We start from the raw sequence: 27,515 nt of genomic DNA on the forward strand, positions 1-27,515 counted from the left end.
TATGGCATTGTCAGCTGGCCAGTGCAAAGTCTTGGGAATACAGGGTGTGTATTCAAGCCCTTGAATAACAATCCTATATTCACAAATTTCATGCCTTTAAAAAGTCATCTTGGCATTCATTCATTCATTTATGCATTCATTCAGTGATTCATTTGTTAATCCATTCAATAGACATTGAATGCAGATTCTAACTAGGCAGCCTCCTGCAGAATAAGGAAAACACTGGATCATATCCTATTGTAATACTTTCCTCCCCAAACCGCGATTTTCTCTAATTTATAACTCACTATAGTTAAGTCAAACTTATTCCTATGAAGTTTTCCAAAAATAAAATAAAGATATCAGGTTGTGGAAATCAACATTGAGGAATTAGCTAATTCACTTCCACATTAAAAAACACAATTACTAATTAGTCTGGCATTGGCGTTTTTATAAGTTCTGTGACATTTTGACATTCATACAATTATTATGATACTTTTATATGGCATCAGTTACACTGTAATGGGCTCATGGCAAATAACCATATCATGACTTCTAATGTAAGGAACAGAAACTGCTAAGTAGCCTTATGTTGTTAAAATTCCTGATCCGTGTAACTACCCATTACCAGTTAAGTTGTGGAATCTGTGGTTTAAGTATATAAGTGCATGGATTAAATAACATTAATGCGTAATTACATGAAAATAAACCACGTAGCTTTGTTAAATTGCAGTACAATTGTTATCACTGAATGTAAAGTGATACCAATTAAACCTTTCTTTAAAACACCACAAATTAAAATTTAACTACTGAAGAACTGCTAGCATGCAAAGTTATGGTATACCATGGGTAGAATATCCCTGAGTATTTTCAGAGGCTTAATAGCATTTATAAAATTAAAAACATCTTTCTTCTTTATCCCTGGCATTAACTGTACCTTATTTAGGAAAGTTTCAAACAGACACCATTAACTTCTTAAAAGAAATGTATCGACAACTTCAGCCTTTGAAATGTCAACACAAAAACAAATTATGCATTCGTGTGATCATATAGAGTAAATATTTTAGTGGGACAGACATTGGGATGGAATTTGGGATAAGGAAAGACCTGATACCAAAGCTAATATTAATTCTTGTTGATCCAAAACCATTGGCTATTGACCACTTTGTATCATTCAATCTAATAAAATATTAGCAATTAAACTGCTTCTATGTCACAGCATGTGTCCATCCATCATATATACTGAGCTGACTGTTTACCAGATGAGTCAAAGTGACTTATATTCTGAGTCTCGATTTTCTCTTCAGGAAAACGGGATAATGAAAGCCCCCCACACAGGATTATTGTTAAGGATTAAGTGAAGACCATAGTCAAAGGACTTAATGCAGTGCTTTTTACAAAACCAGCATTAACACACGTACTTCTCTCTCCCACCTCCCCATTTTGAATCTTTTATGCTTCTTCTTAAATCAATGCTTGTACCAGGAACTGTTGGTTTACCTCTGTAGACTCAAGGTCTAAAATATACCAAGCAAATGAGAATTTAATCACACTTAGGATTCTGATACCGACCATGAATGTATTTTTCAGACAAGAGATCTAAACTATAAACAGGAAAATTTGGTATCTAATGATTGAACTTTTAGAGTTGGTGGTTTTGTTAGCAGAACTTTAGATATTTAAGAACAATGATCTGCAGAGATGAATCAAATCTTTTCCTTCACCTACCCCCAGTCGCTAACCCACACGTGCCTCTATGTGACCAGGTCTCAATCCCAGATGTTCCCAGTAGCGCTTCATTTCATCATGTCTTCCGACAGCACCTAAACAAATATATCAAAACTTGTACAACACTTAGCAAGTGCAACTTGAAGATTTTCTTTCTGTTAGACAAATAGACGCCATCTGGAAAAAATAACCCCAGGCGCTTGGATGCAGGAGCATGAAGCTTATTGGCTGAACACCCAATGAATACCTTACACTACTTTCTTTGGCTTCTACCTACTGCCTGCTCATTTCAAATCTTGCACACTTCAGCAGTCTCTGTGCTGTTAGACAAGCAAGTCCTGTTACCCATGCACTCAAACACTAGGAAGTCAAGCTTAATTTGAAAGATAGGCTTGCGAGAATGATCCGGACCCTAATTGTTTCCTTTTTATTCTAACACCCGCTCTATAAAGGACAGCTAAATATCGCTATGCCTTGATCTTAACTGGGAATAATATTTTATTATCCAGTGCCTCCTCATATTTTCAATGCTTACCACCTTCTATTTTAAACAGGAGTGTCCTCCTATAATCTTTCCTTCCTTGTTTGCTCCTCCCTTCCTCTTTTAACTAAAGCTACTTTTCAAAAGGAAAAGCCCCACATATGTTGTTATTTATTTTACTGATTGACTTTTATTCCTAAATTAGTATTATAACAATGTCAGTGTGATATTGCCTTTCAAATTAGCTGAACTGAATCTAAATGACTACGAAATCATTTAGCAGCTTTTAGAGGAAAATCAAATAAATGCAAATAGTCAGAAATCAAGGAAACGACCTTCATTTTATTTTGATGGTATAATCTTCATGATAAAAGTAGCTTTTAATTTTTTTTTAATATTTCAAACTTTCTATGTAACCACGCTTATGCAACATGCTTACGTTACGTCTTTACTAATTATTTTTCTTTTGTCAGTTGTGAGCATGTGGCTTTTCAAAACTCAAAAGCAATTGCCCCCAGAACTTCTGGAATTCGTTCTATTATGTCGTATGATCTGAGCAGTAGGGAGTCCTATGAAACATGTTTGATTAAACATTAATTTTATAAATTGCCTTCCTTCCCCACAATTCCCATGAAAAAGGTATTCAGCTAGATTAAAACTCTGGAAAATTTTAATGGGACCTTTGAAATTGGTTTGAATTCAGTTTCTTGGAAAAATAAAACTGCTTAATGGAAGTACTCTTTATACAAGGAGTGGATATGCCTTTGAAGCAATTTTCTACCATGCATAATAATGAAATGACAGCAGGGTAGTCTGCTTGTTTGAAATGTCTTTCCCAAATCCATAAGGCTGCTTGTAATCATATCTGAAGGGATAGTGTGTATTTGTTCATAGTGATGAAGAAGAAGGGCAATGATAATTTGCAACAATATCTCTTGTCTTTTCAGTCTTACCCTGGTCCAAGCCTGGAAAGTGAAGACTTCAACATTCCACCAATCACCCCTCCTTCCCTCCCCGACCACTCACTGGTGCACGTGAATGAAGTCGAACCTGGTTACCACTCTCTGTGTCACCCAATGAACCATAATGGCCTGCTACCATTTCATCCACAAAACATGGACCTACCTGAAATCACCGTGTCCAATTTGCTGGGACAGGACGGAGCACTGCTTACCAACTCCATTTCTGTGGTAAGAATCTGCTTACCATTCTGTGGTGGGGAGTGAGGGACATACTGATGGTAATGCTACCTTTCATGGGAGAAGCTTTACATTGTAGTAACGCGGGATTCTGAAACTAGGCATAAGTTTTTAGCTAGGGTGAATGTTCTCCATAAATCCCTAAAGTAATTTTCTGTCTTCTATTGAATTCAGGGCAAAATCAATTAATTACCTGTCTGATCACTCATAGGTCTAACCCGAAGTTTTGAACACTATTTGACACTGAAGGCCCTATCATGGGGTTGAACTGTCTTACTAGCTTTCAGATAAAAACTATCTTAAAAGGGGCCACCTCTCATTTACTGCCAGATTTCTCACCACAAACAAGACCCTCACATCTTCTGAAGAGCAGTTCCTATTCAACTAGATTTCTCCCCTATTTTCCACCGATTTACAGGATAGGAAAGCAAGAAAGCCATCTTCATTTTTATTTTTGGAGGTACAATTCTAGTGATCAAAACTCATCTCCATTAAAGTGTTTCAGTCTATTGGATCCATTGTCCCCATGAATGTTCAAGGTTCTGTACTTCTCAAGGTTAGTGGGAATGTGTATCGTCCAGAAAAACCAGCAGAAATTTAATTTCCAGCTTCTACCCAGAAGTCCAGTGATCTGTATTTTTAATAAGTATCCCGTGTTTGAGAAACACTGACTTATCATGAAATCTTTCCTTCTGGTTTGTGTGTCATCTAAAACCTTAATCATTTCTCTATCTCTTAAGTAGTGAAAAATAGTTTCAGCAGTATATGGCCAAGGACAGAACTCTTTACCTTGTCATAAAACTCTCCCTGAGGTTAACAGTGACTTTTAATTAGCACCCTTTGGTTTCCGTTGTTCAATCTCTTAACAGTACATGTAACTCGATTGTCACTTTGGTAAGTCACTGAACAGTGCTGTCCTGCTCACAATGAACAAATTGATTAACTTGCTCATACTATATGGCTTCTGATAGACAACATTCACATTATCACTAATCAAAATCATTTGGGGATCTATCTCTAACTTGAGTGACTTCAGAAGGTCTTCCTGTTAATCATGAATGTCGAGGGAGGGTCAAAAGAAACCCTGAAGTCACTTTTCGAGAACGAAGCTCAGAGCCTCATGCCGTGATAGTGTCCAGATTCTCCTAAGAATTGACAGCTAGTTCGGTGGCCAAGAGAGAACTCGTTCGCAGCACTCACGGTGGCAGAAAACTATTGCCTTGATTTTTTATTCTACCTGTATAGATTTGTCCTAAGAGCATTAACTATGGCTTCATAAAATAGGAAATAGATTTTTAAACGAATATGCTAAATTTGTAAATCTGAATCATGCTGTACTTCAAAGTAGTCACCTCGAAAAGTCATGTGTCTATTCTTGTTTGGGGCTAGGCCTTCAGAACCAGTTCAACAGTCAATGAGGCATCCAGGAGATGCCTTTATAGGCACCACCTGTTTGCTAAGAAGGCAAAGAAGAATGCATACAGTGTATGCCAAGTCAGTCCCCTAAGCTTTTTCATGGTATGAATGGAGTGGGGCCATAGAAGGGATAATGAGATATTCAGTTATGTAATTTAAGTCTCAAAACCCTTTTTCCTTTATATAATTTGCCTTCTTAGCATTCCCAGGACCATCTTGATATACCACTCACTCGTTAAGAGTGTACATATGCATACATATGTTGTGTGCAACTCCAACATATATGCCTCAAGGATTCCCCCAGAGTTGTCAAAATGGCAGCCACTACATCCTTAAATGGCATGCTCAGAACCAGACCTAGTCACAGCGTGAAATGTACCACGTTCTAGGCCCCTCCTCCACTGTGCTTTCTTCTTGCCCTATCAGGAGCTTCTCCTCATCCAAATTTCTTTATGTTTTCCCCACCCAACCCCGTGTCAAAAACTGGACTTTCGGCATTTTCCCTTCAATGTGGTATTTCCTTTGGAACTTTTAACACTGTGCAAGACAGAGGGGCCCCGTTTGGTCTAAACTATGGGGACGAAGCTCTAATTTGCCATTCTGGTTCCTGGCAAGGCGTGTCTAGCAGGATTTTTCATATGCTGGTGAGCCTTCCTCCATACCTCCCAGACCACATTTTAAGATGGACATCCACTTTGCCTACTCCCAGTACTGGTCCTACCGTTGTATGCTGTTATGTAAAAAGCTACTCCGAGAAGTAATCCAAGTCTTGGTGAGGCTTTGGACGGGCTTTAGCACAGCCTAATAGAACGTTCTGTGATAACGGCTCTTCTGTTAGCCGTGCTGTCCAATAGCAGTATTCACTGGCTATGAAGCACTTTGAATGTGGCTGGAGTGACTGAAGAACTAATTTTTATCTTACTGTATTTGAATTATTTTACATGTAAGGTAGCTACATGCTCCTGGTGGCTGCTATATTGTACAGCATAGGTCTACTTGATGTTGATTCTAACATTAAATCTATATTAAACTTATTTTTTAAGACAATGGGGTCTTGGAGAAAGTAGATTCAAAGATTAAATTTATTGTAAGAATCCTCTTTCAAGGCTAGGATCTCTGGCTGGAGTCCAGGAGCCCGAGTTTGATACACTGTAAAGTTGCAATAGAAATCTAATAAAGTTGGAAGGGCCAACTTTACAGGAGTGTACTAATTCCTTTGAGAAACAAGGAGCTTCTTCAGTTCTTCTTTTGAAGTATCATGCGTCTAGAATGCCATTCATCAGTGTGTACATTTTAAATGCTTACTGTGATCTAAATGTTTGAAAGTGCTCAAATGATTGATAAGACATGGTCACTGTCCTTCAGAAGCTTATAAATTACAGAGAAAACATAAATAGGTATGGAACAGTTAGGGTAAGAAATGAAGCAATTAGAGACCAGGAGAAATGCTAAACTCAGTTTTACTGGCCAATGAACCCAGTAGGAATTCCTAGTCGGAAGAGGTTAGAGTAATCTGGTTTGGGTAGTCTATAAAACCTAGTGGAAAATGTAGGGCTGCAGGCAGGGCCTGAAAGATGGTTTTGATTTGGATAAACAGAGAGGGAAAGAAAAGGCATATTGGAGAGCATATGCAGAGCAGCTTGAGATTTTAAGTTGGAAGGTTTGACCAAAGGCTTCAAAAACCAATGAAAGGACTACGGGCTTAATATGATGGATTCAAAGAAACCATTGGCCGTTTCCACTCAAGGCAAAAGCATTATGAAAGCAGTATCAGAGGAAAATCTTTCTGGCATCTTCCTAGATGGATAGTGGTGGTAAGAAACTGGAGTTGTGGGAAGTCTGTGCAGCCAATTGTCATAACTCAGGCAAGAGGTGTTGAGGAGATACACGGGGCGGTGACAGTGAGAACAGAAAGATGGGCTACTGAGCTGTTTTCACATCATTCCCGGATACAAATGGATTGAAAAATGAACAACCCTTCATACAGTGTATTTTACATTTCAAAAGCACTCAGGGGTTTTTGCTTTCAATGGAACTTTAAGACTAGAATATGTTTTTCGTGTTTCTTTGTAAAAACAGACTGAAACTCTTCCCCGAAAACTTTGCTTGGGCCTAATGCGATCTCAAAGTTTAACAGCTGAACTCTCGGTCAGTTTGCCAATTGTTGAAGTATGTTTGTGAAGAGGGCACAATTTAGGTCATCGATGCTCATATAGACAAGGAAGTAATGGCTACAGAAATCCAGATGTAAGAGCTGCTCACCTAGAAATTACAGGGCTCTTTCCAAGCCCTTCTTTCCAGGTCACCTACAATAATCAAAGCTAACACTTGTAGATTCTAAATAATAAACTTGCTGTAACTTTTATAATCCTATGAGTATAAACCACCCTAGGCAGATTATGTATAGGATCAACTATCTCCGATTGCATTTTCCGAAAGCTTTTCAACAAGTTTCTTGTATCTGCTTGGTCTTATCCCCAGTGGCAACATAAGTGATACAGTTTTACTGATTATAAGCATTTCCTACCAATGTCTAATATATTGGACAGAAACAAATTAGTTCATAATTAGAAATCAGTGTCTGAATGAGTATTATTATCCCAATTTCACAATTAGAAAATGGAGTTTCAGAGTGGCTAAGGACTTGCTTAGTGGCTCAGCCCATAAATATCCTAGCTTTCTTATCTGAAAAACAGGATAAAAATAGTCCTTACCTCATGGGGTTAAATGAGTATTAAAGAATTGCTTAGACCAGTCGTGGAAACAAGGGAAGCATTATTTACATTTGTTAAATGAATGGGAAAAGTGGGGTGCCTGTGTTGCTCAGTCAGATAAGCATCCGATTCTCGGTTTTGGCTCAGGTCATGATTTCATGGGTTGTGACATGTGTCCACCCTGGGCTCAGCAGGGAGTCTGCTTGAGATTCTCTTTTCCTCTCCCTCTGCCACTCCCCACACACTCACGCTTTCTCTCTCTCTCTCTAAAGTAAATAAATAGATAAATAAATAGATAGATAGATAAATAGATAAATAAATAAATAGGGTGGCTCAGTCAGTTAGGTGTCCAAATCTTGATTTCTGCCCAGGTCATGATCTCAGGGTTGTGGGATCGAGCCACACATCAGGCATCGCGTTCAACACAAAGTCAACTTGTCCCTCTCTCTCTGCTCCTTCCCCTGCTTTCTCTCTCTAAAATAAACTCTTTCTCTCTAAAATAAATAAATAAATAAATAAATAAATAAATAAATAAAATAAAATCTTTAAAAATAAATAAAATAAAACAAATCAGTCTTTTAAAAAATGGAAAAAACAAGCTTTCTCTTGACTCTTTTGGAGGAGTTAAAATGCATGAGGGAGATTTTCCCAAAGAGTTATTTATACTTTGATCCTGAATCATCCACACATCTGTAGGGGAAAAAAAAAAAGACAATAAGCCTGCTAGTCACCAAAGGCTTTACCTTTCACTGAGTGTCCTTACATACCATTATCATTGAAACCAACATCTTGGAGCCAGACCACTTCCGTTCAAATCCTGCCACTGTCACTTACCAGCTGTGTGACACTGAGCAACTTACATAACCTTTCTGTGCCTCAGTTTTCTTATCTATAAAATGAGTATAATAAGATATTTAATCCTATAATGTGAATATTAAAGAAGTTAGTATCTGTAAAGTACTGCATATCCCACAGTAGGGACTAGATATATTCAGTGGGAATCTCTTTCTGATAAAAAGTTCACCAGGGTAGAGTATCTAGATTGCTTTTTGAAATTTATCATAAACCTATATAGAGAGTGAAACATGCTTAGGGTGCAATTTCTTCCTTCCCAGGTTTGCCAGCGTTGCCTTTTTGTATGTTCTTTCTGGTGCCATTTTATACGTCAGTAGTCAGTTGGGACTCCCACAAGAAGTTCGATTCCTGGCACTTAAAAAAGGTTCCATTTTCTTAAAGTCCCTGTTTTCTAAGCCCAGCCTATAAAACAGGATAGAATTTCTATTAGTATATACTGTCAAACAAGTGCCAATTAGTTCTGATTCTCTAGGTCCAAGTTAAACAGCTATTCCTGACCCACTATTGCAAGAGTTCCATTTTTCTCAACATTCCCTTGAGTTATTTTGATAGTGCGTAACTGATGAGCCTGAGCTTCTCAGAGAGTGGAATCTGGCTAGGTGAGCACTGGCACAAGAGTCTGGAAAGCCAGGGCCTGCCTTGGATAAGCTTGTTAAGCATGGGCAATTTACTGCACCCCATCTGTAACCAGCAGGATTGGGCTAGATCAGGGGTTCCAAAGAAGCTGGTTGGAGCCAGAGGAAGGCGGGAATCAGCCAGAGGTTTTTTGCTGTTATTCGTCTCACTTGTTCACATTTCCTATAAAAGCTCCCCTACACAACAGATTCTGTCCCCCGAGAAGATGGAAAACCACAGAACTAGTTGATCTCCGAGACCCAGTCCAGGGCTAGCATTTTCCTATGATTCATACTCTGTTGACCACACAACTGTGATCCAGACTCACGACTCACCCAACTTTTCACTTTGGTCACTTAGTAATTTTTTCTACTGTCACTTTGGCTTTCTTAGTGTTTTACCTGTTCTCCAGCGCCCCCCCCTCCGGGGGGGCCTAATTGGTTATTAAGATATTTGAATCTATTGAACAGAACGTTTCTTTGAGTGGAAAATGTTGTTCTGCCATTAAGAAGAAGTGATGTTGTTTGGTGAGACCAGACAGTGTTTTCATGTTGTTATAAAGAAACGACAGAACTATTTTGGGAGAAAGGTAGAATAAGAAAATATCTGTATTAAGTATTCATGGTTTAAGAAAAATCCTTTGATTCCTACAAACTGAAATCAAGAGCCTCTTCTTTTTCTCTCTACTCTGGCACATTCACTGCGGGGTTTAATCATGGACTGGGGGAAAGGAAAATGCAACCTTGTATAAAGTCATCCAAGCCTCACTGCCTGGCCTATATGTGGCGATTGCTTGTTCTTTGTGTGGTCAACAGAAGCTCTTTCATACAAAGAAAAACCGTGCAAAGTTTTAGAATGGCCTCACAGAAAGGAGTCATTTAGACCTGAGCTTTTGGTGGAGTGTGGTTCCTAACGACACATTATAGAAAATGTACAATAATAATAATAAAAAAAAGGCAACAAAGGAGATTTCAATTTCTTTGAATGCTTCAAATTTTCAGTTCCGGAGTTGAAAATGGAAAAAGATGTTAAAAGGCAAGGAAATGGGGGAGCGGGAGGAGGGGGTGATTTCCCAAATGCCTTATATTTCCAGGCAACAAAAGCAAGCATCATGTATATACTCAGATGTATTGTCATTTTCGGCGTTCAGTCATGCCACACTTTGCATTCGGAGGCCACCGTACAACTGTTTTGACAAGCTTCACTTCAGAAGGCTCTAGGCAGGACACAGGAACTGAAGCAGGAGTGTTCCTCCGGGTCGAGGGGGAGTGCGGTACGTCAAGGAAGTCAGATGGATTGGAGCGGCATGAATTTCTAATATGTTGCCATTATGGGAAGGACCACTGGCATATTGAATAATGTAGCTTTCAAAGCCAAGCAGAAAATGTGATTACAGGCAATCTGATTGCTGTTTTTAAAATAAATATTTTTGAAATCTTGAGATATTTTATTTCATGTAATGCATCAAGAATGTAACAGCGGACCAGAGCTAAATATCTTTCAGGACACGAAGGAGCTGATGATGTCAGCCCCATTTAGATATGAAATAATAGAAGCATTAGTTTAAAATGGAATGGATGTCACAGTGGTTTGTTTCTTTCTTTAAAAAACAGGGGAGAAAAAGCAACAGAAAGAAATGATTTTGCCCATTTTGACAGAAGAAAAAAGACGAAGAATAATTATTTAGCATTATGCCACAATTCACAAAATGTTTTGCAATTACAGCCTGGTTTTGCTTGGGTTTCCCCCCCACACAAATTACCCTTTTTTTGAATATTGCAGCACATGAGAACAAGGTATTCAACCACTTTAATGCTGTGAAGTAATGGGCTGGTTTTGTTCTTATTTTTGACCATATATAATAAAAATGTGTGGTTTGGGTTTTTTTTTTTTAATGTCAAATTCCTAATAAGGCCAAAAATGTGTTGTTTGTGGTTAGTTGTTAAGCTCTACTTCAGCCCTTTCTTTGCTCAGAACAGACTACTTTGAATGTGGTATTGATAAGGAATTCAATGGACTCAGTATGTTAATGATTTGGGACTATCTTTTAGTGCTACAATACAATATTATTCCAAACTGGAGTTCTCCTTAATAGTGTTCAGGAAAGGAGCCAATTTAAAAATAACACTTTTCTTTTCTTCTGCCAAGTAAGAAAACTCAAGATCGACTTCGTATATAGGGCTCGTTGTACTTTTTCTTCAGCCCTAGGGTTCATATGGATGTGTGCCTCACCCAAGCACGGAAGAAGTTAAAAAGCTATAAAACCAGTTATATAATATACAAACTCTAGGAGTTATTCAATCCAGCCTCTTAATTCCAGGCAGGAGTAAACCTAAACCATTTCAGATATGCGGTTTTCTATCTAAGAGCCAAGATTCCACAATTTTCCTTGGTAGCCTGTTTGTGTTTAATTAACCTTGTAACATTAAGTCAAATTGCAGTAAGAGATTTTGATTCCTTCCAGGAAGTTCCTTATTAAAGTTAAACGAAAATCTCTTACTACAATTTTCGTCTACTTTGTCCCCTTCGGATGTCTGAAGGTTTGGAGCACAGTTGATTTCAAGTAGTTGACATTTATGAAGTCAAGTTGGCAGTTGTGTTGTAACTGGCCCCAACAACCCCGATTCCTGTAACCTTTCCTCAAAGGTCATATTTTTTCAACTTTAAAACTGAATTAACTTCCTTTTTTTTTTTTTTTTTTTTTAGTTTGGGATCGAAAGGCATGCTGACCACAATGGGAGGCATAGCTCCAGACAGGGCCTGAGATGACAGATTAATTTCTGAATTTTTCAAATAATTCTCTGCCCCCACGTGGACGTTTGAGGATAGGCTCTTGAATAGCATCACTGATTGCTGACATATTTAATTTTTGGCCCATCGATCACTCCCACGGCGGGTTCCTTGCTCCGCTGGGGTCTAGCCAGCAAATCCCCATCTCGTTTCAGCGTAACTCATTTCACGTCCTAAAGGCAAACATCTGGAAAGGCCATGATGGTGCTGCTCATCAATTCCTCTTTTTTTTCTGGCTGGGTATCCATTATTTAAATAGTCCTTAGCAAACAAAGAGAGGGAAGAAAAATAGTTATGTACTCACAGAAGTGTCCTCAGAGAAACAGACTCTACGTAAGACCATGAGCGAGACTCCCTGGCATGAGGTTTCGGCCACTGGATATACCCTCCCAATTGTTAATAAAATGTTCCCTAAAGTGCTGAGGAGGCCGATGGGGAAAAGCAGCACGGACTCCCGATGAAAGACAGGGGGGAGTGGGGAGGATAAACAGCCAGTGGGGCCTGTGTGTGGGGACCATGTAGCTGAGGGCTCCGGCCCAGCGTGCGCTTCCTGTTTAGGCCCCTCCTTCTGCCCTTTCTCATTGTTGGTTTCTCCTCATTTCCGGTCCTGGGAACGTTCCACTCTCAGTCCCGTACCCTAAATCATGGCGATAATACTTCATGTATAAAGTCCTCACTCTACACCAGGCCCTAAACTGAGCACTTCGCGCACATGTCCTTCTTGCTCTCTCTTTCCTTCCTTTGCCTTTTGCCAACGATGCTCAGGACAAGCCTTCCCCCGTGAAGAGGAGAACTTCCTGTTCCCTCTCATTCCCCCCCGCGAACTCTCTACAGATAAGAGGACCAAGATACCTTACCAGCTTACTTGGTTTTATTCCTTCTAGTGGAAATTATTGATAACAATACTATAAGTAGTGCACCGCACTTGGTAAGACCTTGGTAACACTTTCTGATCGAATGAATGAACTCATTTGTCCCCACCGGAGCCCGTAATATTTTCCCCAGACAGGTGCAGGATCATTATTGTTTTTTTATGCTGACACTTCGAAGCCATTGTTGAGTCTCCTAAAATGATACAAATATTCCAGTTTTTTTTTTTTATTTAATGTTCTGTGTCATGGGGTCTAAATGTTCTAGCCCACTATAATACTTTCAATATAGCTAAATGAATTTGAGCCCTAAATTTGCATCCAAGCTTGTAGTCTTAATACTTGAATCAATTTACTACTAATTCCTAACCTGTACCACTATTAAATTGATATATTTGACAATCAATTACACTGTGTTAGTTGATCTTCCTTTTTAGGCGAATACTTTTATTTTCTGAGTAAAGCTATTTTTATGGAGAAAAATTGTCAGTAAAATTACAAGACTTCTAAAGAAATATATTTCTGCCTAGTCCCCAGAATCTTGGAGGCAGAAGAAGAAATGTGAACAATTAATGTCTATTAAAAATTGGCCCACATGACCAGTGGGTTTTTTTTTATTATTATCATTACAAAATGATTCAATCTTTGACTTGCCATTTGCTTGATTTGTGCAAGTAGATTATTAACATTAAAATGTTGCATTATAAACCCATTTAGTCATGGAGTCATAGGAGAATGAGTCTAAAATGCTTTTCAGGAGAACAATGAACCAGTCTCATTTTAAGACACCACTTCCTTCATTATTCATTAACTATTCTTATCTAGAGCATACGGGAACATTTTAAGAGCAGGTTTTGGTTTTTTTCCATTTCATTTTTTTTCCAGTTTGAAAGTTCCGAGTTCTCTAATGCAGACAAGCATTACCTATAGGAACATAGTATTTGCCTTTTTATATTAGCCATTCATATACCTTGCCAGAAGCAAGACACGCTCCCTTGGAGAAGAGGTACGAGGTGCTACAGGATCTTTGACCATTTGGTACAGTCATTAAAATATGAGATTTGACTTTCCTTTTTTGGACCATTTAAAATATCACAAATGCCATAATCACCCAGAGAACAGATCTTTTCTTTTTTTCCTTCACCTAATGAATATAGTTAGCATTCTGATTAATATATAATAACAAAATTGATAGTTGAACATCTTTGAATTTAATGGAATGTACAAATCCCCCAGGGAAATCTGAGTACCATTTAACAGAGGGAGGATTTAACTCCTTTTTGTAATTCAAGATAGCGATTCGATTTTTGATAGGCATGGAACTTTGTCAAAATTTGTTACATTCGAAAAGTATTATTCTTTAGCAGTTACGTTTTGTTTTTTTTTAATCAAAATCTTGATTGTCTTTAATAAAAAATTACTCAACCCCCAAAACACATTACACTATTAAAACTTTTCATATTTTTGTATGCATTGCATATTTGATCACACTCTCTGCCAGCCAGCAGACATAAATAATGGCTTACCAAATGGAGACAGGACCATACTTCATACGTTGTGAAACTTGAAAATGCGCTGAATGAAAAATAAGTTCTTTGCTTCTTTAGAAAGTAGATTCATAAAGATTATTGCTAAAAAAAACATTAAACTTAGGAAGACTATGAAAAGACAAACAAAACCCTTACCATTTTACATTTTCTTCCTATTGTGAGGTTACCCATATCTCATAGTGTTTGAACGATTAACAGAAGAAGAAGAAGAGGGGGCCCAACCAACAAACTATTATTCACACACAGAGTAAAAGTGCGCTATTTGCATCTGTATTTATGGATGTCTCTTGCTCCTTCCATAAATCTACACAGTGATGCATTTGTGTGTTGATTGTGTTTGGGTATCTGGGACTCTCACCCACTGTGCGGGGATCAGTGGCCTGCGAAGGCCATACTTCCACCGGACAGATACAAAGTGGGACCTTCCATTAACACTACTGTTACCTGGGATATGTTCTTATTTATGGGTTGTTACTGCTTTTCCCCAAAGCAGCCTCGTTTCTGAGGATAGCAGCACAGGAGGCGGGCCTGTGTTTCCCAGAAAACAGCAGACACTGCATTTTCTGAAGCGGTGCTCTGCTGTCGCAGTTCACCCCACTCATCACACTTGTGTGGAGTGTCTTCCTTGTGCCTCGGATCTGTAGGTGTTATGTGTAGTGACTGTTAGAATCCAGCAGCTGACAGTTCACTTGGGAGGATGAGGGTCACCTATATACAAACATGGAAAATTGGAGACCATGGAAGATCAAACTCTCAATGGCGGTACCCTCCTTAAATTGTCCAGGGAGTGTGGTGGTCACCTGCAGACCCTGACTAACGGCTTTGGAGTCTTGGGAAGCAGTATGAATGCTTGGTCCACTGGCGGGTTCTGGGGCGAGGCGGCCTGGACTTGACCCTGCCTGGCCCCTCACTGGCTGGGTGCGACTCTGGGCAAGTGACCTCACCTCTCTCTGCCTCACTCTCGTCTGGTGGTGATGACTGAATGGGTCTATGCATCTGAAGCTCTCGAGCTGTACTAGGCAGACAGCGTGCCTCGTGTCCGCTAACTTCCATGATCCGTGTCCTCTGAAGTCCCATAATTGCTTGCCTGGGGTTTCCTTCCACTGTCTGTTTCCACTTCTAGTTACTGGCATCCGTGCTGTATGTGACATTCTAAGAACTACTATGCCAACATTTACTGAGCCCCAACTCATGCCAGGTCCTGGGCAAGGTGTTTTACAGTTTCCTCCTTAATCCCCATAATCACACCAGGAAAGGGTGGTGTAATCCTTATTTTACCCAAGAAGGACTGAGGACACAGAGACAGGTTACACAGGTGGACAGGTGGTAGGTAGAGAGGTGGGCAGCCTAGGGATTGTCACCCCTGCATTTCTGGTGAGTCAAGGGCTCAGTAACTTTGCACTGAAAGCCTTAATTGAGCCTTTGTCCTCTCCGTTCCCTGACAGGGTGTGTTTTCATAAACCCTGATGAGCCATCGCTATTGACCCCAGGCTTGCCAGCCCAGGTAACATTCACCATTCTGCAAAATACACTCACTCTATTTTTACATTGTTGAAATAATAATAATCCGAGAGAGTGGGTAGAGGAAAAGAGAGATCATATAGTCCAGTGGAAAAAGGATAGACTTGGTGTTCTGGCTGGGTGACTTTGACAAATCACTTGACCTCTTGGACTCTCCATTTCCTTCACTGTAAAAGGAAAAAAAAAATGAGATGACAACAATAATATTTACATCACCATACGGTTGTAGGGATTAAGTGAGGTACAAGGTGAACATTGCTCGCACGTAATAGTCTAAGTACATTCTCTAGTCATCACGTTGAATAAATTAGAATTCCAGCTAATGAAAAATGTTAGCTACCTGAAAAAACCCAATAATTTAAAATTTAAACTCTTCCGTAAGGGAAACGGTGTTGCCTCCTCAGGTAACAAGCAGGCTGTGCTAACAGACTAGTATTCGTGCAGTTCTGCCTTGTGACCAGGAGTTGGGTTATCTGCCATTTGCTACAAATTTGTTATCAGCCAACCTCAAGATATTCGTTCCTCTCCATCGTTAGTATACAAAATTTACTTCTAAAAGTACAAAGATATTTAAATTATTTTATAAATAAAAGGAGAAAAAATTCTGGGCAGCTTGCCAAAGATAACAGATCTGAAGTTAGCTAGAAATGGTTTCTTCTCTTTATTAAATTCCTACTCTTTTTTTTCTGATGTGTTCATATCAACTTGTCCCTTCATAAAAATTTGAATATTCTGTGTGACAGAGGATTGATAAAAGCCAAAGAAATGGAGAATTGTGAATAAACTTCGACCAAGTTTTCTTCATTCCTGTCCGATAAGGATAAATTACTGTAGCCAGAGTTACAAAAGCATCTTGACATGCTAAGTCCCAAATGAGCAGTGTGCTCAGATCCCCCCATGAGCTCAGGGTCCTCTGCCATGTACCCAGGGTGCAAGTGACAGCACTGGCCCATGAAGGAAGATGGAGCCAGAGTGTAAATTTCAAAACTCTCCCCGTCAATGGGCTCCTTCTCTTCACCCAGCCTATGGAATGTCCTAGTCCCTCAGAGTAGTACTATGGAGATCCTGTCGTGGGGCCAGAAACTGGCTAGGAAGTTACCCTGAATGCATGTTACTCTCTGTGCTTAGTTACTCTCCTCAGAGAAGGATCTGTAGGCGCTGTGAACATGTCAGCACTTAGTGAGATGTTCACAGTGATTCATAACACGAGTTAATTCAACTGCCTGCATAGGGTCTCCCAAACACGGTTGAATCTAGGATAGATCCAACCACTAGGGTAGTTAAATGGACCAAGGTGTTTTTATGCATGGTACAGCCAATCTTCGCAGCAATGAGGAAGGAACACATTATCTTTGCCTATTTGGAATAGTCAATGCACAATAAGAGGGCACCTTGGTGTTAGGTGATTAGGGTATATACCATGTTTACACCCTTAAACAAGTACAACAAAATGCTGCTTCTCAGAGCACAAGGTAATTGAAAAGATAAAGTTAAAACGCTGGTGCGTTTTATTGGCACAATGGAAAGAATATTGAAATCAGGGCTGCCTGAGGGCAAACATGACCTCACTGGGTCCAAAGTTCCCATTATCCTGCAGTGGTTACCAAGATGGGCACTTCTTAGCTGCAGGACATGACATGGGGTACCTCAGCTCTTTCCCCCTTTGTGAAGTGGAGGTGCTGGTTGGAATGGGATGTTTCTTGTTGTGGGACTAAATAAGATAGTACAACAAGTAAGGCAATCATAGGTTCTCATGTACAGTAAATTATAAACAGATGACAAGTGCCTGTTTCTCTTGGATGCACCTTGATACTGGAATTTCCTTACTCTCCTGTGAGATTTTATAATATAATGAAATTTTTGTACTGTAGGCAGCTGATATGACTTGCAAAGTAACACTTTCTTATCAGTAGTCATTTAAAATTCTGGCCTTTTTAAATTAAAAAAATTCTAATTCTCTGAGGCTTAAAAGCATGATTTCTAAATGTAGAGTTTGGGTAAATCTTAAGTTCTGGTCTAAGTTGCCATTGAGAGCTTTCGCGTGAAGGGCTGAGGAGATACAACGGGGCCAAGGGACATGGCGGTGACTGTGAATGAATGACCGCCATAGTGAAGTCTGGAGGATGCTTCTTGCCCATGATGGGCTCTACAGCAAGGAAGGGAGGGGTGCTACCGTGCTCCACATGTTTTCACATCATTCTATAATGATCCTATGATACGAAATGGAAAAGAGGTGACAGTGTTCCAAAGAAACACAAGCGATATACATAGAAAGGAAGTGACTGCAATGCTCAGCTTCCTGAAGAGGCGAGAAAAAGAAGAAATTAGGAATTAAATCTCCCTGGGCCATCTATACAAGTGTTGAGGAAAATATGTTACTAAGGAGAAAATATCAAATATCAATTGGAAGACGACAAGTGCGCATTACTCAGAATCGTGGATCACAAAAGGGTTTCCTCAGGCATCTCGATGGCAACTTTATATGCATAAAATAGTGGATTCTCTGTATTGCAGTTTATTGGATAAGCACCTCTGTGAATATAGGGCCACACTCTGCCTGGAAAGGAAGAATCTTGCCCAACAGGCTCTTTCTTGGTCCCAGTTGTGAAGAAGATGCCACTCAGGCATAAAGTATATGAGATGAGAAAGTGATGAGGGATATGTCCACGTGAGAGCAGATGAATGTTTTGACAAGGTATAAACCTGGTTGTGGGTCCTTCACCTTGAGAATGTTAAAAGAGTGTTGAAGACAGTAATCCTGTTGACAGTTATCAGGGAGTTTCATTTCAAACCCTCCCTATTTCTGTGTAGTAAAAAAATACAGAGGTGAGAACAACTCGAACGCATACTGTAAAATTTGGAAATCCCTCCCTCTTACATGTTTCACAACTTCATATGTCAGTGGAAAGATCACAGAAGAACAATACTAAAAATGCATATTTTCCTAAAATAACGAGATGTTTGAGACATAGAGGTCTTCAAATACCTGCAACTTGTCATTCTGCATTCCATTTCCCATTTGTAGACAAAGCTCAAATTTCCACAGTACTAAACATCTTTGCTTTTTGATTGTACTCTTTATCAGATGATTCTTACCTTGGAACTTCATGGAATCATAATTGAACCCCAACTTTTCCTCTCTGTGGTATATTCCTATACATAGGCTTTGAGTCTTAGCATATTAGACACTATCGGGCGTCCACTCTATGTAGAATTACCATATAATTTTTTTAAAAGATTTTATTTATTTGACAGAGATAGAGACAGCCAGTGAGAGAGGGAACACAAGCAGGGGGAATGGGAGAGGAAGAAGCAGGCTCATAGCGGAGGAGCCTGATGTGGGGCTCCATCCCAGAACACCGGGATCACGCCCTGAGCCGAAGGCAGACACTTAACGACTGAGCCACCCAGGCGCTCCGAAGAATTACCATATAATTTATCATTCAAACGAACACAGTTCTGAAAGTGAAACCATTAACTAATTACCATTAGGCCTAAAATGAGGACCTCCCTGAGGAAACTAGTATTTAGATTCTCAGAGCTATATGTGAAACACTGTGCATGATAACAGTGAGGATGCAACAATTATATGGAAATAGTTCCTGCCCTCAAGTGTCTAGCAAAACAAATGAGGTATGTACTCAAAAAGTCACGCAACACTTGAAAGCATCACACTTACTATAACAGGCTTATAAAATGACATGAAGAACCAGGGCGAACACCTGATAGAGGTAAGTGTTTGAACAAGAGCTCAAGAAATGATTCATTATTGACAGGAAGAGGTGGGGAGGTTGTTTTTGGAGTGAAAGAGTTCCATGGAGTGTGTATTCATGTGAATTGAATCACCATCCACGCTGGAGGGTCAACCCCAAAACCTGGGATTCTTCCTTGGTTCATCTTTTCCCCTAACTCCATACATCCATTATGAGCAAGTCTTGGTTGAATTGCCTCCAAAATATATTCCAAACCCACCCACATAGTTTCTGTCTTCACAGCTCCCTGCCATGGTCCACACTGTGGTCTTCTATTTGGAATATAGTCATGGTTTTGGAGCTGGCCTCCTTTCCTGACTCTCATTCCTCCATATCACATTCCGCACACAATGTAGTGTCAGTGTGGTCTTTTTAGCCTGCATTAGATTGGCCGCATATCAGTGATTCCCCACTGCACCCAAGATAGAAGAGAAAATGAATTCCATATTTCTTAACAGGATAATCGGGGCCTTGTGAGATTGCTGACCTTGTTTCATGCTGTTCTGACCCTAACTGGGCTAAGTCACGTTGGTTTTCCCACCTCCCACCCAGTGACCTTTGCACCATCGGGAACACCCTTCCCTCAGGTCTTCATATTCAGTTTTCAACTCAAATGTCACTTCCCTGAAATGCTGGTCAAAAGTGGCACTGCCTTCACCGCTCGCTACTCATGGCATCCCCAGGTTTTCTCAAATGAGTTAAAGGTGTTAAGTGCACCTTTAATAAAACAGTAGCGTTGTTACTGTCTGAATTATCTAGCTTATTTAACTTGTTGGTTATTTGCCTCCCACTGCCTTTCACTCTGTGAGAGGTAGACATCTTGTGGGTCTAATAGCTGCCTTATCCTGTGCATCTAGAAGAGATATCACAAGGAGGTGCTCACTTGGTAGTTGTCGAGTGAATGCAAGTGTTTTCAGTTAAAGAAGTCCTTAAGAAATTGAAGGCTCCTATCTTAATATAACAGGGATTCCACAGAAGCAGGTGGAAGAGTTTGGTATGTGTATGTGTATGTACACACAGACCACACACGCTTATTAATACACATATATACACTCTGTGTAAATGTGCTAATTTATCATGTTAAAACACATTTTATATTTTATCTTTGCCTTCTTCTCTTGCCCCTTCCTCCCAAACTTCAGTCCTGGGAACCTCAAATTAGTAAAGCACCGAGTCAGGACAATCCCAAGAGAGCATGCAGAAATGATTGAGACACCAGAGAGATTGATGTATAAGCTGTATTAATTATCCTATTGTTAATATACACTTATGTATCTCCTTCACTTAGGAGGAGCCTAAACGAAGAATATGTATTGCTCTCAGCTCAGATGCTTTAGAAGATGTCAGGCCACAGCATGCTCTAATCCAGCAGATTGGAGAAATTAGGGACCAAGAGAGTGACATAGAAATATTCTTCCCAGGGCACCTGGCTGGCTTAGTCGGCTAAATGTCTGACACTTTTGGGGCACCTGAGTGGGTCAGCCATTAAGCATCTGCCTTCGGCTCAGGTCATGATCCCAGGGTCCTGGGATCAAGCCCATATCGGGCTCCCTGCTCGGCGGGAAGCCTGCTTCTCCCTCTCACACTCCCCTTGCTTGTGTTACCTCTCTCGCTGTCTCTTTCTGTCAAATAAATAAATAAAATCTTAAAAAAAAAAAAAGGCTGGCAATTTCAGCTCAGGTCATAATCTCGGAGTCATGAGATCGAGCCCTGTGTCAGGCTCCACACTGAGCATGGAGTCTGCTTAAGATTCTTTCTCTCCCTCTCTCCCTCTGCCCCTATCCCCTTGCTAGCCCTCACTCTGTCTCTAAAAATTAAAAAAAAAAAAAAAGAATTACTCCTCCCACCCCAAGGTATCTGATTATAGTCACCCAAAATGATAAAATCAAAATGATTAAATAATATAACATCATTATAATGAAAGCTATGTGGTTGAATGAACTTACAACATAATTTTGAAGTTATAAACATTAATATAAAAGTGTATCCAGTAAAATAGCTTTGAAAACCAAAAATGTAACTTTTTTCAGAGATTTAAATAGTCCAAGAGGTATTTAGGAAATATTTTAAATGAACTAATTTAAAAAAAATTATAAAAACTTCAGGTTAAAAAGTTTTGAATGCAATAGGGCACCTGGGTGGCCCAGTTAGGCATCTGACTCTTTTTTTTTTTTTTTTTTTTAAAGATTTTATTTATTTATTTGACAGAGATAGAGACAGCCAGCGAGAGAGGGAACACAAGCAGGGGGAGTGGGAGAGGAAGAAGCAGGCTCATAGCAGAGGAGCCTGATGTGGGGCTCGATCCCATAACGCTGAGATCACGCCCTGAGCTGAAGGCAGACGCTTAACCGCTGTGCCACCCAGGCGCCCCTAGGCATCTGACTCTTGATCACAGCATGCCTTGGTCTCAGGGTCGTGGGTTCAAGCCCCATGTCAAGAAACAAGTTTTGATGCATTCTGATAGATTGGCAAATAATTTGCATAAAGTACTTATAATAAAATGAATAGGGAAGGTCAGAAAAGACTTTGGAAACCTTTCTTTTTCTTTCCCATTTCTGAGTCCATGAATCCAGTTAGGAAAGAATGCTTGTTGTGGAGTGAAATTAGGCTTCATTTTGGAGTAATTAGAGACACCGAGAGTATAACTGAAAGAGTCTGGCAAATCACTTAGCTTATCTGGGCTTAACACCAAATGTACTCTTATGTTCTCTTTGGTTATAACCTTCTGCAACCATAGGTAACAATTTGGAAAATTGCCATGTGGATTTATGTCTTACAGAAAATTGTTTATAAAACTTGGATCCTATCTATTTCTATCTAGGTTGGGATATCCAGCAGATATCCTGTTTAAGTTGTTTCTGGACTATCTAGTGACTTGGTTATTTCATTCTTAGTATCAATGGATTAGTAATTAAATATCCCAAATAACTATTTTATATCACTTAATTCAATTTAGAAATTGAATATAGCTTGCCTGTCTTAAAGAGATGGTGGGAAATCAGCTCCCTGGCTGAATTTCTTTTAGCATTCTGTATGGGTATGACCTTAATGAGGGGCACTTCATGGTTCTTGTTTCCTTTCTTGACTCCTTGTTGCCACACAGAGCTGGATATGTCCTGATGAATGCCTGGACGCTTCATGCAGTACATCAGCCCATGAGTCACACATCATGAGTCATAGATGCATTTTTGGAGGGATCTTCACAATCTTATCTCAAACTGGATGATTAAGGAGTTGGGAATATCAAATACTTTGAAAATACATATATATTTTTGGTTCTACCAAGCAGATATCAAGGTCTTGTTCCTTGCACAGAACTCTTATAAATGCCAAGGAATTCACTTCTCATAAACGAGTTATTATCTAGCTTACTATCCAGACCAGAGCTTCTTCACTTTGGTGCTGTTGACATTTCGAATGAATGAATCTTTATTGAGGAAGGGGATCATGTCCTTTGCACTGTAGAATGTTAGTAGCTGCCCTGACCTCTACTCACTAGATGCCAGCAGAACCCCAAACTTTCTAGTTGTAGCAACTAAAAAGAATCTCCCAAGACATCGCCGAATGTCTTCTGAGGGGAAAATGCTCCTGACTGAGAACCACACTGAAACTAGGTAACTTCTGTAAATGTGGAACGGTCAGGGATTAGAGAGTTGTGTAGGCTCTCTCTTAACAAGATATTGCAGAAGCAAATGGGGTTCTACCTATTGGCAGTGTTGTTCCTTTGGGAACAATCATAGAATTGGAGATTTGAGCTGGAAATTCTGTGGATCACTAGGCAAGATCCTTAATTTTACAACTCAATTGTCAATTCTCAGAGATTTTTCAGGATTGCCTATGTTTATACAGCTGCCGAAGGCAGAACTAGACCAACCCCTCCTGACTCTGTCTTCGGGTTCTTCCCATCAGACTTCATTGCTTCTGGATAAAGGAGGCATTGGTATTGACAGCACTGTGCTTAGAACTATGACCTTCACCGTTTTCCTTGGGTAACCATTTTGACAAACACCACTTATGCCAGTTTCCATGATTTAGTCAACTGCTGAATGAGGCCAGGTAGACTGCCTGTCATGTATAATCCTCTCCACCCCACTGAGCACACTTTCAGCTCTCTCTCTCCATTTCTTGTCATTCCAATAACCAGGGCACAATTTATATTTTTCTCAACAAATGGCCAAGTGAAAGCCAACTTTGAACAAAACTCACTGATACTTAAATAAATCCAAATTATCCCTCTTTGGCAAACCTCTAAAAAGCCAGCAACAAATATGTTCACACTTTTGAATAGATCTTTGTAAAACATCTTCATAATTTTAAGTATTGGTAATAACAACAGTAGCAGCGAACATCTTTATTAAGCATCTACTAGCTGCAACGCAGAATGCTACCCTTGCAAAAAAAATATGGAAATCAATGAGACACATACTAAAGAGGCAATACATACATAAATCAAACTAAAGCAATAGTGAGAAGGTGACCTTACCATGACACTGTCAGTAGAGCACTAGGAACATGGAGAAGAGAGGAGAAAACAAAAAGCAAGCATTAATCAAGAGAACACTATACACAAGGGACCATGCTAAGCACTATACAAACACTATAGTGTAGTCCTGTAATTTGAAATGGGCATTATTTCCTACATTTGTAAGAAATAGTAGAGGGAACTATGCAAGCAAAGGCACATAAGAAGGAAAGCAAAAACAAACAAACGAAACTATTCAATGTCATTGCATCATAAACTGGGGGAAGCGGGAAAATGGCACCTAAGGTGGGAGTATCTTGGACAATTCCTAGCAAACTCAGATCTTGCTAAATATCAGTTGAGTGGATATAGATGAAAGAATGAATGTTGGGCTGGGGCCAGTTCATGGAGACCCTTGAATATGAAGGTAGGCATTTGGGCTTGATTTGTTAGTCTGTGAGAACAGATGGGGGATTTGTAACCAAAGCAGGTGTGATTGGAGTCATCTAGTCTGCCATTCTTCTCCTGAGTCACTCTGGATTTCAGCTATGGATGGGGAGTTCCACCATAACATTAAAGCATGACTGAGGTTCATTGGGAAGACCCAAGGTTGGCACAAGCATCACACTCATGCAGAGAAAGGAGAGGGTATGTTTATTTGATACAAAGAGAACCACGGTGATTAAAAAAGAGCGAGAGAGAAGGTATGTGTTCCCATATCATGTGCCCTACTGCGTCTAGAAAGGGAAGTTCATTCTTGAGCCGTGGTCTGTCTCAAAGTGCAGCTCACAGACGGACAGCATCAGCATCACCTGGGAACTTGTTAAAAAGGTAGTCTTGGGCCCCATTCCATACCTTCTGAAACTCTGGCTGCTGGACCCAAGTTTCTATCTGTCTTTTAATAAGACCTCCAGGTGATTCTGTTGCCTACTCAAGTTTGAGAACCACTGTTCTAGAGTAACTTAATTTGAAAGAAAGAAAGACTTGTTAAAAAGGTAGTCTTGGGCCCCATTCCATACCTTCTGAAACTCTGGCTGCTGGACCCAAGTTTCTATCTGTCTTTTAATAAGACCTCCAGGTGATTCTGTTGCCTACTCAAGTTTGAGAACCACTGTTCTAGAGTAACTTAATTTGAAAGAAAGAAAGACTGTTCTTTCTCCCTAGGACAAAAAGAAAATTTAGGCATCCTTCCCTTAGAAAAAGAGGGTTGGGGGAATCGTTGCCTTAAAAACATATACAAGGAATTATCAGCAGAGTTCAAATTACTCTCAGTTTATGATACAAACTAATGATAACTGGTCAAATGAATTAATTCGCCTCTTCCCTCGGCCAGTGATGGAGCAAAATAGTCTATTTGGAAACCTTACTTAAATCCATAAAAGGAATAAATTACAATAGATAGCAACTTCTTTGATTTCAAAATATAAATTCATTAAACTTGAGCAAAGTTATGATAGGATCTGTGGAGACAAACAGTTAGGATAAATTTTATAACCAGAAGGAATTTTAACAAAGCCAAAGTCCATTTCAAAGATACTGTCTGGAACACCAAAATCCCATTATCATTGTAGCTCAAGCCTATGACTTCAGCAGGAGTGGAAGCGGGGGAGTTAAATGAAAAGTAATTGAACTTGGGTATTATATATTCTCCTTTTTTTTCTGCTCCAAGATGACTTGATCATCTTCCACTGCACTTTGGAATGATCACCTTCGGCTCAGCCATGTCAGCATTTAATCAGTGCTGAACAATTCGTAACTTCCAATGGAGGCTCGTCTGTGGCATGATACCTTATGTAATTGTGCATTTTATGAATTCAGTCCTTAAGTTATTAAACTAGAGTAAATTTAGTGAGAAGAAAGACACATATCTTCAATACATCTGTATATGCATATATATCTACAGCAAGTAAGAGAAATCATATAAAATTAAAATAAAATTTAGAGTAGAACTAGATATTTCTGATTTTATTTCTCTATTCCCCTTCTGCTTCAAGTGCTGCCATTGAAGTGTCTGGACATTTCTAATGATGCCTCCAGGTACATGTCCAAGATATTAAATTAAATAACTACCCTTGTCCCAAACTGAGAGTGACCCATTTAAAACAGTCCCCGTTCAACACTTTCAAAGGGAACTGCTTAAAATGGGCCATCCTGTATTAAACCATGAAATAAAATTCCAAGGGAATTTGGAAGACATCCAAGAGGTTGTGTAATTTGACAGTGAAAAGAAAGAAGACTACAAAATACATTATAGGGAATAATGCTTCTCTGGAAAAAAAAATAAGAACTGGGAAATATTTTATAAAGCAATTAAATATATAAATATTTTTTGGAAAAGAAGTATCTTTAATTGTCCAAGACGCATGCTCTCCTGGTCCTAAGATCTCTAGCATCATTTGACCACGATTGTGTTTATTTGCAACGATTCTTGGGATCTCCTTGGTGAACACCAACAATAGCTTCAGGCTGGAGCTAGGACCCAGGGTAGGGGACACATACCGCTCAAGCTGAGAAATACAAATAAGTCTCTACAAGGCCTATTTCTTTGTGCCTGGGAAAGAATACACAGGACTATGCTCCTAAGAAAACAGGCCCTTTAAAAGGTGTTGTAAACTCTGTTTTCATAAATCAAGTCATTCTTTTCAATTAGCTGACTTTATAATAGCAGAATTGTATTCCAGGATTAAGAGATAAGATCGCAAGTAATCTAATTCATATTGTCACATCTTCCAGCAAAATGTGAGCCATCTATCAGATGTGGGAAAGCATCCACTGCATAAAGAGCCTGTTGGACATTGAAATCTCCTATCATTTCTGTTCACACAGGGTCCAATACCCCTACCCCCTCTTTGATAGGTTGCCCCTAAATGAGAATCCTAGTAGTTCCCAAACGTTTTACATTTTAATATCCAAGATTTATCAAGTTCTTCCAACCTTACAGTAGTTGACCTTTCAAGATTCGTTGGTGAGAAAACCACATAGCATCCGAAGGATTTGGTAATGCTGCTACATGAATATGTGTTTTCTGAATCTGAAAGACATCTGCTTAGACTTGGAAAACATTTGTCAACTACATCTTTACATTTACATGGTTTGCATGTGGACTTTTAGACCATTGCAGAAACTCCAAAAGGGCCCTAATTCAAACGTGGGTTTTACTGCCTCCACGGGTGGGACAATGAAGGCGATTTAGCACGCCGCCGAAACGGTCTCGGAGGCTGGGGTCACGTTCTCCCACCTCCCCGACCATATTACCTGCCAGAAACAGGATCTGCTCCCTGATCGACATTGTGGAGACTTGAGATCCAAAAGAGATTAAGAGACAGAGACAGTGCTTCTCAAACTTTAACGTGTATGCAAATCATCGAGAGCTTGTTCAAATGCAGGTTCTCATCCAGCACATCTGGAGAGGAGTTGCAGAGGCGAGGCCTATGCTGCTCATGTACAGGCCACAATTCTAGGAGCAAGAAGAACTATGCTGTCAAGCTGAAGTGCTCGGCAGGCAGCGTGCATTGGGTGGGGTGCCAAGATTAGCCTGTTTCAAAACTCCCCAGATGATTTCAATGTGCAGCCACGGTTGAAAA

At 39.7% G+C, this 27,515-nt stretch overlaps 1 protein-coding gene across 1 annotated transcript in view; it reads left to right on the top strand.

Annotated features, from left to right (window-relative positions):
• The window catches only part of TOX (thymocyte selection associated high mobility group box), a 293,528-nt gene that overhangs the window by 162,928 nt on the left and 103,085 nt on the right, over nt 1–27,515 (top strand). Inside the window, exon 3 of the mRNA XM_045789048.2 lies at nt 3,136–3,378. Coding sequence (XP_045645004.1) covers nt 3,136–3,378 — 243 coding nt within the window. The remainder of the gene's footprint in view (nt 1–3,135; nt 3,379–27,515) is intronic.

The sequence above is a fragment of the Ursus americanus genome, chromosome 9 (genome assembly GCF_024610735.1).
Source record: "Ursus americanus isolate L20-20 chromosome 9, mUrsAme1.1.p, whole genome shotgun sequence".
In the NCBI taxonomy this organism is placed as follows: Eukaryota; Metazoa; Chordata; class Mammalia; order Carnivora; family Ursidae; genus Ursus; species Ursus americanus.